Raw genomic sequence first — 14,145 nt, 5'->3', positions numbered from 1 at the left:
CACCAGAGGTCACCCCTATAGATTAGAGGAACAGAGCTTCCATTTGAAGCAGCGTAGGTGGTTTTTCACGGTGAGGGCAGTGAGGCTGTGGAATGCCCTTCCTAGTGATGTGGTAATGGCAGACTCTGTTAATGCCTTTAAGAGGGGCCTGGATGAGTTTTTGAACAAGCAGAATATCCAAGGCTATTGTGATACTAATATCTACAGTTAGTATTACTGGTTGTATATATATAGTTTATGTATGTGAGTGTATAGATTGGTTAGTATAGGTTGTGTGCTGGGTTTACTCGGATGGGTTGAACTTGATGGACAATGGTCTTTTTTCAACCCTATGTAACTATGTAACTATGTAACTATGTAAATACTTTTGCCACACGTAAATATGTTATTCAATCTTTTTTTTTTCCAGTGAATACATGACCAAATATAATAATTTTTGTTTCATTTGGCTTTCTGATGCTCTTATAGTTTTACTATGTAAATGGATAAAGTTTTCTTATAGAGGTTATGTTTTTCCTTTAAAACACAAGCAAGTAGAATCAAAATAGTGTCCATATGTTTAAGCATTGGCCAAGACACCAAAGAATTTCTCAAACAGAAGCTGCATTGCTAATGATGCACATGAAAGGCCAAAATGAATCTGTGCACAAGTTGAAAGACGCACAATTTTCCCCTCTATTTCTGCACCACAGAGAAGGTCTTGACTTTTTAAGGGGGAAAAAAATACCACATGCTCAGAGGTCTCTCCACAAGGCATAATTCAAAGGCTTATTTTACCAATGTGAGATTACTATAAACTAGCAGAACTTGTGATTTATAGGTGCAGCGCTTTGCAGAGGAACATTTTTGATTTACCAGAGATCAGTAAAGTAAATCTCAGCAACAGAGCAGAAAGCAGCTGCGATATCCTTTGTAGTTACTTCTATTTCATCAGGGAAGCCGGCTGCCTTGGCCTACAAAGACAGAGGTAAAAATATAACAGGTATTTTTCACATTAAGAAAAGAGTCAAGTTAAGTCACAATGCCACCAAGGATATCTTTCTAATTAATAAAACAAAGAGCAACTGATATCACAGGGTGACAAAAATAAAATGCCTGATCTCCCTTTCTATCAAGGCTCATTCTTTCCTCAGCACAAAGGTTCCCCGCAGGTACAGCACACACTATAATGACTAAAGTTAGGCAGCTGCTTCAGTAATGCAGCTTAGAGGTCAAAGAATCTAAAGAAATGTCATGAGCCCCAGAGGCAGCAGACTGAAAGATTTTAGAGGGAAAGAAGATGTGAAGGGGCAAGAGTAGACAGGTGCCGTTAGGATTGGCTGAGATTGACACAAGCTATAGAAAATCTGAAGTATAATGTGATGAAAGGGCCTCAGACACTATGGAGCAGGTACACTGCAGCCTCTAACATTTTTTGCTATTGTATAGTAGAATTGATACGATCTATATAACTTTCTATATTCTTTACTGTATTAGGGATATGTTGCAGATGTGTTAAGTCATAATTAACCAATTCATTACTGCTGAATTTAATCAGTTTAACCAAGCCTTTTTTTTGTTCAAATATTTTAGTACTTGCACTCTTAAGAGGCTAAAATACAATTATACTGTTCCAACTACGACCAGTGTCAAACCACTGAAGGGTAACAAACTAGGAGAGCTTTATCCAAACTGAAAGATAAGCATGTTAAGATACTTACCAAGGCTGGTTGGCTCTGATACGCACTGAGCATAATTTCTATTCCTTTATTAAAATAGTGAAGTGCTTCCTCCTTGCAATGGATCTGTCCAAGACACATATATTTGGCATGCCCTTTGTCAGGACAGAGTTCTACAGCTTTTAGAAATACCTATTCCTAAGGTTAAAGAAGCTACAAAGTGTTTTCAACATAGTTGTTGACTTAAACAAGGTATATCAACTCAAAGCCTGCCCCCATAGTTTTTGCCACTAGAGAACTAGATATAGTCACTTGGGTGGGGGGGTAATGTTATGCACCTCCCCCCCAGTGATTATAATTGCTTACTATCCCGGGTCAGTGCTCTTGTTTGCTAAAAAGTAAAAGAAGAAGATAACGGCAAATGAGCATCTATAGAAGAAGCTTAGTGCAGTTTTCTGCTAAGAGAAGTACTGGCCTGGGGATTGAGGTGGGGGGGGGGGGCCTCTGTAAGTAATATACTTAAGTTCTCCTTCCAGGTAACAGAGAGTGGTTTAGTAGATTAGGAAATTACTCATTTGTGGTGAATATAATTTCTGATATATATTTATGTATATCTTTTTTTTAAACAGAAGTATTTGAATTAACACCACTGTACATTTTCATTTTTATATTACATTAATGGTAGAGACATGAGGGACACAAACTGCAATAAATAAAACTATATAAACTACATATATACAAGTACCATATATTAGCTATATATATATATATATATATATATATATATATATATATATATATATATATATATGAGATATAGAAGGTATTAGTTCCATGCCCTTACAGTCTACAGTATTGCCAGTTTGCAATGGGCAATGGCCCATAGAAAGTAAATTAATCTAACATTTTGTTTGTAAATGGAGAAAAATGAACACATTTCATGGTATGAAAAAGGAAAGAGATTTAGAGCACAGTCCTGCATGTGCCTGCGTAACTTTAATTTATATAAAGCAATAATAAAGCATTACATATATCTCAGGAAACCAACAAGAAAAGTAATATTAACATAAAAGGATATTTGTTTTGCCTTCTCTGCATGCCCCAGCTCCATACAGATGTTACCCATCATATCCAATATATCTAGGTTGGTGGGGTCCATGTCCAGGGCTCTCTGGCAGAAAAGCTGTGCCATTTCATAATTAAAATTATCCAGGTACTCCTCAGTCTAAAAATAAAAATACATTAATCAGGCAAGGTACATATGAATTCATAGACAATGCAACCCAAGGGCAGGCAGAAAGGGCAATCACTGCTCAAGAACAACATGTACTAATGCATGCATCACGGTCGAGTGGTGTCTTTTATCTAAAGCCAGCATCTACAGCTACTTTTTCATTATTTTTTAAGATTAGCTTTAAGGTGAGACAAGATGCACCAAATGAGTTCAATTTCCACACTTTAATTGTTTTATGCTGTCACGATGTATTCAATAAGCATTTACAGAAGTTGCTGACTCGTCTTGTCTTGTCTTTGATAAGATGCGACTGGGATAGACTCCCAATATGAAACTTAAAAAATATAGGGCTCAATTAAGTCCGCAAGTACAGCGAGCAAAGTGCAATTTAACATGAATACGCCATTACGTGAATTCCAGTGTCATTATGGGCAGGTGATGCACTTGGTGCAATTGTGCTATGACAATTGCATCTGATTCACCAATAACAACTGCATGTGTGTTTCATCGCCATTTAGACACAATTGTATGGAAGAATGTCTGGTATTATTTCCGGTGTTCACTATCAGAGTGACGTCTGTGCCAGATTCTTTATTGTGCTACGCCTATTGCCGCTAAGCTCAAAGGGAAACCTGGAGCTACTGCTTGGTTAGGAGATGGTGGTAGCTCCATGGTTCCCCTGGAACTGGAAGATTGAAAGGACTGAGAAGTGAATGGAATCTACCAAACTTGCAGTAAGGCAGTTCACTATAGAAGCCCCCCCCCCCCCCCCCCCATTTAGATCACTTGCACAACAATTTTCTGGGTGTGTTTGCTCAAGTTTCACCTTTTGAAAAAATATGCACCTAAAACTTCTATGCAAGTGAAATTACACTCTGATGAACTGTGACAAGTAGTATTTTCACCCTTTAATAAATATTTCATAAAAATTCTACAAAGTGAACAGACAGCTGTGAGATTCTGTTCCTGTGGGAAACTGGTAGGCAACCATTCCCTGGTTGATTTCCATGACACTCATAAAATATAAGACAAGAAGCTTTTTAATTAGTATTTAATTGGAATTGGGATAATAAAGTCAGTCCAAATGTTGCTGTAAGTGTATAAATCATGATAAATTTAGGACTTACAGTTCTTAGTATATGGGGACATTAATGGGTATAGTGGGTTAACATACTGCTGGTAATAATAAGAAGGTGCCTAAGCATCAGGTAAATTTCAAACTACTTTTCTTGTGTTTGAGTGAGGGAAAAAATGCACTACTGGTTTGATCTGGAACATTTCTGTACAATGTAAATTACTGAAGGACAGTGGCACTAGTGAATTTGTGCACAAGGTGCAAGTGAGTTTAAATATAAAAGTGCATGGAAGATCTTGAGTTTATCATACACTGGATGATCAAAATGATGCTGCTGCTAAACATGGTCAGATTTATCACATAAAAAGGCAGGGAATATAGGTTATTCCATATTGCCAGATACAGGTTAAAAAGAAATGGTGGGAAGTTGTATGTTAGTAAGGTAAATGAGATTTTAAGCCATGTATAAATGAAGAATTTGTTGCAGTAATTACTGCTATGGCTAAATCCACGCGGGTAGAACTTTTCACTGATAATACAGTAGCAGGCTAGTTACTGAAACAAAGGCTTTATCATGGGGATTTTTTTAATTACCCAGATATTATATGGAGCAGTGGTAAATCCAACACATTAAAAGGTAAATAAATCTAAAGCAACTGGACTTGTTTGGTAATCATTGAAGACGTTTCACTACTCATCCGAGCAGCTTCTTCAGTTCAACTGACTGGTATGGGAAGTCCTCAGCATATATAGGACACCTGTTTGAAGAGTTGCATGATACTTTGGTAATCCTTTCAAAGTAACTCCACAGCATTCACACCTCTGTGAGTTTCAGATGTCACCTTTCTGAAGAGTTACATAGTGCCATTGTGATTGGATTAGTGGAAGAGTATATATGCTGAGGACTTCCCATACCAGTCAGTTGAACTGAAGAAGCTGCTCGGATGAGTAGTGAAACGTCTTCAATGATTACCAAACAAGTCCAGTTGCTTTAGATTTATTTATACTAGATATACCATGACCTGGATGAATGAAAATCTTCATAGACACATTAAAAGGTTCCAAGTTTCCTAAATTTCTTGCACAACAATTTAATATGACAAAATGTTAAAGCACAGGTATGGGAACTTAGCTCTGGTGCATGATTATTTCTTCTTATTACAGAGACAAAGAAAATCATTTTAATAATTTAACTAATAATGTGATAAAAATATAGAAGTAATAGAAAGCCTGGTTTACAGTAATGGCAATCTATAAATACATACATAGGGTCAACAAATACACTTAATTTCAGTGCATAGACTGGAAACATAGCATTCTTGGATACAAATTGAAAATAAAAAAAATAAAAAATAGTCATTCATAACATTTAATCATTTATTTTGCTAGAAGAGTGTTGCAAAAGCATAAATGACCCACTTTGGGGGAATTAAAAGCAAAACCATCACTCAGAGGGAAATAAAATACAATATACATTACTTTTATATACAGGGTAAAGAAAACAGAATACACATCAGTGTGTAAGCCAAATTCACCAGTGATGTTGCCCATAGCAAACAATCAGCAATTAGAATTGAACAGTCACCTACAAGTTAGAAAACAAAAGCAAAGATCTCATTGGTTGCTATCTGCAACATCACCGGTGATGTTGGCTTACTCATACGCTAAGTAGGATTCGGTTCGGTATTCGGCCGAATCCTTTACAAAGGATTTGGGGGTTCGGCCAAATCCAAAAAAGTGTATTCGGTGCATCCCTAATCATAAGATTGCTTTCATTGTTTAACCTGCAGCTGGCTGAAAAAAAAATAATGATTGGTTGGTTGATATGGGTTACTGCCCAGGTGCAAATTTGACCAGTGTTTATAAATGAGTCCCACTGTGATGGCACAAAAAATTTAGTCCAAAGACTCAAGACTCAAAATGATGTAGAAGTTTAAACCAAGTATTACATTTGACTCTGCAAAAGTAATACATTTGTTATAGCTGCAAACAGACTGCCCTAAAGCAGGAAATAAAGCTACAGGCATAGAAGCCATGAAGTATTTTCCAATTTGCACTTTAACTGTTATATATCTGTTATGTATATCTACAAAACCACCTTCCTTTCTGCCAAGCCTGCTCAAAATCAGTTACCTGTAATTAGTTTATCTCAAGAAAAACACTTTAATGTTCACATCAGTCTTTTTACTAATCTTTTTTTCATAAATATACACGGAAATTGCAGTCATCACATTTAATTAAATGCTGTATAAATTATTTGAACTTTGAATATGTCCATTGTGTTCTTGTTAGCCATAATGAAGAAATGAATTAGAAGCTTTCTATTTATCACTACATATTTTTTTTAGAGATCTCTTACCCACCACAAGCCCTTTGTACAGCTCCTGAGCTCCTCCTTGACACAGAATGCCTTTCAGACTTTAGAGACTCTTTGTGCTGACTACATGCACATCTACAGTGCAATTTAGGAGCCGCATTCGGCATTAACAGTGAGAAAGGGCGCGCTGTGAGCAAGGGGGTCAAGAACAAGAAGAGGTTCTTTGTCTGTTGCTGCAGTATACAAGGACATAAACAATAGCTCTATGCACTTAAAGGTATACAAAATCCCACATACAAAATGACTGAAATAGTTTGGTTTTTTTTAATGATTTCAAAAAGGGCCTGGCAAAGTAAGGAAAGAAAAGCTTCTTGCAGCAACCTCCCACAAGATAAAACAGCCAAGTGCTAACTGAAAATGCATTCACTTTGTTGCATTCATATGGCAAAACATATGGTAAATGTCAATACATCAATTGTGATACCAGATTTTTTATTTATGTTTTAAGCTGTCTACCATTCTGTAAGCAATATGTGCAATGTTAAGGATTTTAATGTTAATGGATTTGAAAAGCAAAATTCAGGACAAATGCTTTACATAATATAAGTTTTTAAAAAAAAGTGTAGGCAAGTTTTATTCAGTGTGTGCAGCAGCAATTAAGCATATCTGACCATACAGACTAAGGTACACATAGATCTGAGTATGAATTGAAAATCTGTCATTCTTCTTTGTATGATGTAACATCAGCATAATATTGCACTACTGAGGATGTTTTCTTATACTGAACTACAAAGGGTTATGTAATAGATGGTCTTAAGTTTGCTACTATTCTAGTAACCCGTAACAACCAATGAAATGATCAAGCAGCATTCAGCAAACAGCTGTTTGAGAACGAGGGGTTTTTATTACATCAAAGAAGGAAAGTCATTTTGGCATTTTACTGCCAATAGATTCACCACATTAGTGCCAACTAGAACGCTATAGTTATTTTGCAGCAAGCTTTACTTTACCTGAGTAAAGAGCCCTAGAAGCTCCCTCCATTTGTTTAAGATTACAGCTGCAATTTTAGCTTGGTTTTCATAGCGTCCTGCTGCAGCCCTATAGGCTGGTAGCCCAGATTACGAATTCTTAAGGAAGGGGGGAGCAAGAGAAGGAAAAGAGGAGAGAGCTGCACAGACTCTGGCCCCAGGAATGAAGGATTTTTCTGAGAGAGGAAGTCAGATACCCTAAGATACCTATGCAGATACCCTGCATAATGGACTCCGTCTAAAGAGTCACAGCACAGTGTGAATGGGTAGGTTATGTTGGTAATGTAATTATCCACCTTGCAAGGACCAAACATGGATTATCTTAAATTTCCAGTTTGCCAACAGCAATTGCAACCATTTGCTTAATTAGTGTATTGTATTCATAAAGTCTAACACCTTTTAGAATGGGTTGTTTAACTTTCAAACACTTTTTTTCCATTGGTTTAAAGGAACAGTAACACCAAAAAATAAAAGAGCTTTAAAGTAATGAAAATATAATGCACTGTTGCCCTGCACTGGTAAAACTGGTGTGTTTGCTACAGTAACACTACTATAATTTATATAATAAGCTGCTGTGTAGCCACGGGGGCAGCCATTCAAGCTGGAAAAAAGCAGAAAAGGCACAGGTTACATAGCAGATAACAGATAAGTTCTGTAGGATACAATAGTGTTTTATCTGTTATCTGCTATGTGCCTGTGCCTTTTCTCCTTTGAATGGCTGCCTCCATGGCTACATAGCAGCTTATTTATGTAAATTATAGTAGACTTTCTGAAGTAAACACACAACTTTTACCAGTGCACGGCAGCAGCACATTATATTTTAGTTACTTTTATACACTTTCACTTTTTGGTGTTACTGTTCCTTTAAGACAGAACACCAGAAAGCAATACTTTTCTCAGTTGCTATTATTTATTTCTGACAGTTCTAAACTTTAATGTTTATCTCCTTGGTGTTCTAGTCTGGCATCTCAGAAATCTAGGAGCAGAAATCAGTAGAATGTTACCAATTATAACAGATGGCTTTAATTAAACTCTGGGATTATGCTCAGAAGGGCCAAAGATAAGAAATAAAACAACTAATGTATCAAATTAGAGCAGTTTACAGAGCTGCTCCAGGAAGACATGACAAAGTGAAAAATGAAACACAATTGTAAAAGTCTAATGTATTATTGGACACCAACTGAACTGAAAAATGGTTTTTGGAAGGTGAACAACTTCTGTAAAGATGTCTTACGTACTACAGAATATACCTGTTATTTAATTGGAATGCATAATGCCTAAAAGAATATATCTGCCTATTTTCTAAGACTGTATAAATGTTTTCATTTGGTTTTCAATCATTAAGTTATATTATTAATTTGACAAACTGTCTGGTAGGGCCAAATAAAATATTCAGAGATTGGCAGCAAAACAATCCTACTTGGTTTCGATTATACTTGTTTAAATTATTTTATTATCCAGAAAACGCCAGGTCCCAACCATTTTGCATAACATCATATCCTATACCTGTACTGAAATATGGAAAGACAAACCTGAACCTTAGCAAAGAACAAAAATAAAATTGTAATTAGAAAAAGCAACTATAAAGATGCATCCCACAGAACTAACAGACCCCTGCTATAATGTTTAGTGGAAATATTGGCAACTGTAAAAAAAAGGGTGGACTTTATTCTTTTGAAGAAAGGTTGGCCCTGGTAACAAAAATAAGAATCAGTCGGACATTACCTTTTCCAGTAGTTGGTGCACTGTATATTTTTCAGCTGTCTTTTTCTTAGCTCTGTTTTGCATTTTCATTTTCATTTTGTCTTGCGCTGGCAGATCAGAGAAATCGTTCCCTAGGAAGAGCAAAATGAATTATCTGGATAAAGTGCATTTATTTTTAACAAGAACTTTTTAATTAAAACACTGTCGAGACTACAAGATTAAGGGCTGTGATGGGTACGTTTAAGGAACATGGGGAGCTCTATCTTTAGTGTAATAGAGATGCTGGATATAATCAGTCCTGTACCATCAGCCTCTTTGACAGACAAACCTCATTTTCTGTTGATGATTTCATTTTAAGCATCTCTACAGTGTCACTGACACTTAAAACCTTGCCTTACAACAAAAACCTGCTCCTGTTACCAACTTTGAAGGCCTGGATCATTACTGTTCTAGGACTTCTAAATCTCTCTGCTGGTACAGTAAGTTTACCATATACAATACAGCACTTTTAGCCATGTTTTAGGCTTTATCTTTCAATTTTTTGGACCCTCATTGCAGTGTGGGTTCGAAAGGGGTTTATTTATTTCTGTGTGCATATGTAGAAGGTGGTGGTAACAGCCACTGCCAATAAATGTACTGTGTGTGGTATTTATCATAAAGGTTGTGTGGCATATGTGGGTCATCTGTTACCAGGAACATAAGCTTGGTCTATAGAGCAACTCTCTTGTGTGGAAGCTATTTAATCAAGAAGATACATCTGGGAACATTTGTTCCCTTGCAGCTCTGCATAGGTATAGATACATCAGAGCCATATTTATAAAGCTATGTACCAATGCTGTTGGAATACAGTTTCCCTTGCCACTTTAACACCATTGTACACTGTGTAAAATCATACATATTTATAGATCTACATAGCGATTTTATGTAAATGTGCTAAGTGTAACATTGTGGTTGATATTTATTAAGCCATTTTTGCCACACCTCCCTTTTCCCAAAACATTGTTCTTTGTGGCAAAACTGGCTTGATATCTAATGGTGGTGTGGCACTGACCCAGAAGCGGCATTGCCGGCAGTTGACTGCACATTAAAAATGTTGTGCTCCCTATACAGCTGTATTTCTTTATTGCAGTAGAGGCTTTCTGAAGCAGAACACATGCACTAAAACCTTATTTGCACTGCCTTGCCCTGACACACTAAAAACCAGAAAACTCTGAATGGGGGAGTCAGTTTTGAACTAGACTTTTTTTTTAATTGGCCTACAAAGTCAGGGGTGTTTTTGTTTTAAGAATTCAGTGCTAAATTTTAGTTTAATTTCCACTTTAAATAGCTATTAAATTGCTTGCTTTTGCTGGAAGTAAAAGTATAGGAAGGCTTGGAGCACAGAGAGGCAGAGACATACTGGCCAAGGGGATCTAACTACGTTCTACTGCATATGCCCTTTGACAGCTGTAAAATTCTACAGATAAAGCATCTATAGGACAGTAAAAATTAGTTCCCCTCAAACTTGCCTCAGTACATCTCTGCTTCTGCCCATACTTCCACTTCCAGCAAAAGCCCCCCTTGATATTCTGAAGCCCAGTGGAACCAATATGCGGTGACTGTAGCTCTAACCTGGATATAAATGTTTCATATACATTCAATATTGGAAATCCTGAATGCTTGCATATAACAGAATACAGAAACTGGACAAAGCCACCTACTCTTAATGGACTCTATCTTTTTAGGGATAGAGTCCATTTTAAAGATAGAGTCCCCAGAAGAACATAGGCTGACCAGAGCATGACAAAAGACCACTCATGTAGTTAGCTTAGACCCTTTTACAAGACCTGGCAAGGCCTGGTTCAGATGACATAGAGCTCTACCCAGTATGAAATGACAGGACAAATTTCACAGACTTTACAAATTTATTTTTTAATGCATGCATGTAGCTTAGTTATCACAATGAATCACACAATACAGTTCAAACCAGAATGCTTCCACTCGGAATGCACATCAATGAGGAGACAAGACCGTGATTCTCTAAACTCTGTGGTAATGTTCAAACCAAAGATACACCCAGGTATATGCATCTGTCACTGAATCCCAAGGAAAATGGCATTATTTTACTCCCTCTCTAGTGGGGTTTTGTTAATTAAGGTGTATACTTTAATACAGGTCTAGGCATCCATAGCAATCAATCAGCAGGTAGCATTGGGGGTAACACATAGGAGAAAATCAGGCAGGCACTCCGGATTTCCAAAAAAAATTGTATAGCAGCTTATTTAAAGTAAAATCATGTTGAGTTTATTTAATCCATACACAAGATGCCAAAAAAAACAAAGCCTTACGTGTTTTGTACCTAAGAGGGTACTTAAGCATAGGAGCCTATGACCTGGAGTGCCTGCCTGATTTTCTCCTATGTGTTACCCCATATTGGCCCCCCAAGCTGAAGGTCTGGGGCATGAGCACCCACACCCATTGAAACTAAGGGGCTGATTTACTAACCCACGAATCCGACCCGAATTGGAAAAGTTCCGACTTGAAAACGAATATTTTGCGACTTTTTCGTATGTTTTGCGATTTTTTCGGATTCTTTACGAATTTTTCGGATCCAATACGATTTTTGCGTAAAAACGCGAGTTTTTCGTATCCATTACGAAAGTTGCGTAAAAAGTTGCGCATTTTGCGTAGCGTTAAAACTTACGCGAAAAGTTGCGCATTTTTCGTAGCGTTAAAACTTAACGCTACGAAAAATGCGCAACTTTTCGCGTAAGTTTTAACGCTACGCAAAATGCGCAACTTTTTACGCAACTTTCGTAATGGATAGGAAAACTCGCGTTTTTACGCAAAAATCGTATTGGATCCGAAAAATTCGTAAAGAATCCGAAAAAATCGCAAAACATACGAAAAAATCGCAAAGTACCGATCATTACGAAAAAAACGCAATCGGACTCCATTCGACCCGTTCGTGGGTAAGTAAATCAGCCCCTAAGGGTAAGACTTTTACTTCATCACTTAAGTCAGACTTTCCTGTGTTTATCAATATTAAGCAGGTACCATTGCCTTGCTACATGTTTAAAAGCAAATATATTATGAGTTGTCATGGGTTACAAGATATATATGGAGCACCCTCTTATCCCGTTCAACTGGATCCAGTATTATTCTTTTCCTTCTCACCTCCAGCTCTCCCTGGCCGCCTCTTCCTGGCCTTGCCGTGTTTCTTGCCCTTAGCTTGCCCTCCCATAGCAAGACACTCTCCTAGCCACAAATAACACGATGCTCCCAGCAGCTAGAAATGCAGGTACCAACGCTGAGTTTAGCGCTACTTCCTGCAGCATGGGCACTACAGCGTGGCCTCTCAGCTGCTACGGCACGCCAGTAGGGACAAACATCCTCAACCAGCGATACGGCGAGAGTTCTACTCTGTGCTAGAGTTTATCTACAATTCCTTCTACCCCTAATGTAGCAACTACAGAAAGCTAGCGCAAGCTAGGATCGGTACAATTTAATCATAGGTGCTAGATATTATTAATGCTTATAGGATTATGCCTGGCATCAGCTTTCTCTTTGCCTTCAAGTTCCGCCCGAACCTTTCGCACTTATGACTTCCGCTTCCTGTTCTCCCGCTGCCTCAGTCAGTGCTGCTGGGCTCTGTATTATTTGGTACCCGGATATGTGCAGGGTTCGGTGGCTGTAGTTAGAGAAGACAGGTGAGTTGCGGCTGGAGAGGTAGTAGAACCATGCTGAGTGGGACGGGCGGAGCCGTAGCGCCTTTATTGTGGCTGTCCCAGGCCCATTTGCTAGAGAGCTGTGGGTACCAGGGATGCCCAGTGTTCATGTTTTAGAACAGGGATCCCCAACCTTTGTGACCAATGAGCCACATTCAATTGTAAAAAGAGTTGGGGAGCAACACAAGCATAGAAACGGCTCCTAGGGGTGCTCAATCAGGGCTTTCATTGGCTATTTGGTAGCCCCTATGTGGACTGGAAGCCTACAGAAGGCTCTGTTTGGCAGTAGACCTGGTTTTCAGGCAACAAAAACTTGCCCCCAAGTCAGGAATTCAAAAATACCTACCTGGTTTGGGGCATTGAGAGCAACATCCAAGGGGTTGGGGAGCAACATGTTGCCCTTGAGCCGCTGGTTGGGGATCACTGTTTTAGAATTAGGCAAAAGGGATATTTGCGTTGAGGTTCAAGAACAACTGAAGCTGCTATAGTTTGGACAAGCCTGATTTTTGCAACCCTACGACAAATAGCTCTTCCCTAACTCCAGCTCTAACTGCCTGCAGGGTGCAGCTTGAGGGCAACTGGGTGAGTAACCCTAATTACAAGCAACCATGTTTTGCACAAATGCATAATCAACATTGGTAGTGAGAGTTGCAGTTCGGCAAGAGCTGGGAGCTCCTTAACTTGTTGTTTTACATCTGGCTCCTCTCACACTCTGTCAGCTAATATTACTAACATTCACATTTTTAATTAACTTTTCATTAACTTACTGGGACAAATACAAGGGAGAGACTAAACCAGACAGAGCAGAATGGGAGTAAAGAAAGAATTTGCTTTTATTTGAAAGGCCATGTGTTGGCATTCCTGATAATAAACACATTAGGCAGGAGGTTTTTATTTATTGTTGTGGTGTATATTCCAATAGTTTCTTCAGTAACTGGCCTAGGTGCTGAAAATGGGACTTCTCCAATTAATGAGAGAGAGAGGCATTATCCTAGCTTCTAGAGAATCGTAAAGGGGTATTTAGTATGTTATGTTCTGAATGTTATAAATGCTCTGTTCCTACCAACTTTGCAATTGGTCCTCATTATTTATTTTTATAGTTTTGAAAGAATCTGCTTCCTATGTCTACATCTTTCGAGCTTCAAATGGGGGGTCACTGACCCAGACAGCCAAAATCTATTTCTTGTACTCATACAGTTTTACTGTTATTTTTTTTTATTACTTATCTTTCTATTCATTCTCCTATTTGTACTCCAATCTCTCATTTAAACCACTACCTGGTTGCTAAGGTAAACTCGACCCTAGCAACCGGAGAGCTGCTGAACAAAAAGCCAAATACCTGAAAAACCATAAAAAATGAAAACCAATTAAAAACCAGTGTCTGCATCATACTAAAAGTTAGTTCAAAGGTGAACAACCCCT

The 14,145-nt window shown here is 38.0% G+C and overlaps 2 protein-coding genes across 5 annotated transcripts in view; one reads left to right on the top strand and one right to left on the bottom strand.

The window, feature by feature from the left end:
* The window catches only part of LOC100488559 (probable assembly chaperone of rpl4), a 223,051-nt gene extending 210,684 nt beyond the window's left edge, over nt 1-12,367 (bottom strand). Inside the window, exons 1-5 of one of the 2 annotated variants that reach the window (XM_018094801.2) lie at nt 12,173-12,367; nt 9,038-9,147; nt 2,737-2,883; nt 1,701-1,850; nt 856-953 (exon numbers count right to left, since the gene is read on the bottom strand). In XM_018094801.2, coding sequence (XP_017950290.1) covers nt 856-953; nt 1,701-1,850; nt 2,737-2,883; nt 9,038-9,147; nt 12,173-12,239 — 572 coding nt within the window. In that variant the 5' untranslated portion in view covers nt 12,240-12,367. The remainder of the gene's footprint in view (nt 1-855; nt 954-1,700; nt 1,851-2,736; nt 2,884-9,037; nt 9,148-12,172) is intronic. The other variant, XM_018094800.2, reaches the window with a different exon arrangement.
* Nucleotides 12,368-12,612: 245 nt separating this feature from the next.
* Nucleotides 12,613-14,145, top strand: part of mindy3 (MINDY lysine 48 deubiquitinase 3) — a 63,339-nt gene continuing 61,806 nt past the window's right edge. The window contains exon 1 of one of the 3 annotated variants that reach the window (XM_018094601.2): nt 12,613-12,705. The gene's annotated coding sequence lies outside the window, so the exon portion shown is untranslated. 3 annotated transcript variants of the gene reach the window in all.

This window comes from Xenopus tropicalis, chromosome 6 (assembly GCF_000004195.4).
Source record: "Xenopus tropicalis strain Nigerian chromosome 6, UCB_Xtro_10.0, whole genome shotgun sequence".
NCBI lineage: Eukaryota > Metazoa > Chordata > Amphibia > Anura > Pipidae > Xenopus > Xenopus tropicalis.
This window is presented reverse-complemented; position numbering and strand designations above follow the sequence as displayed.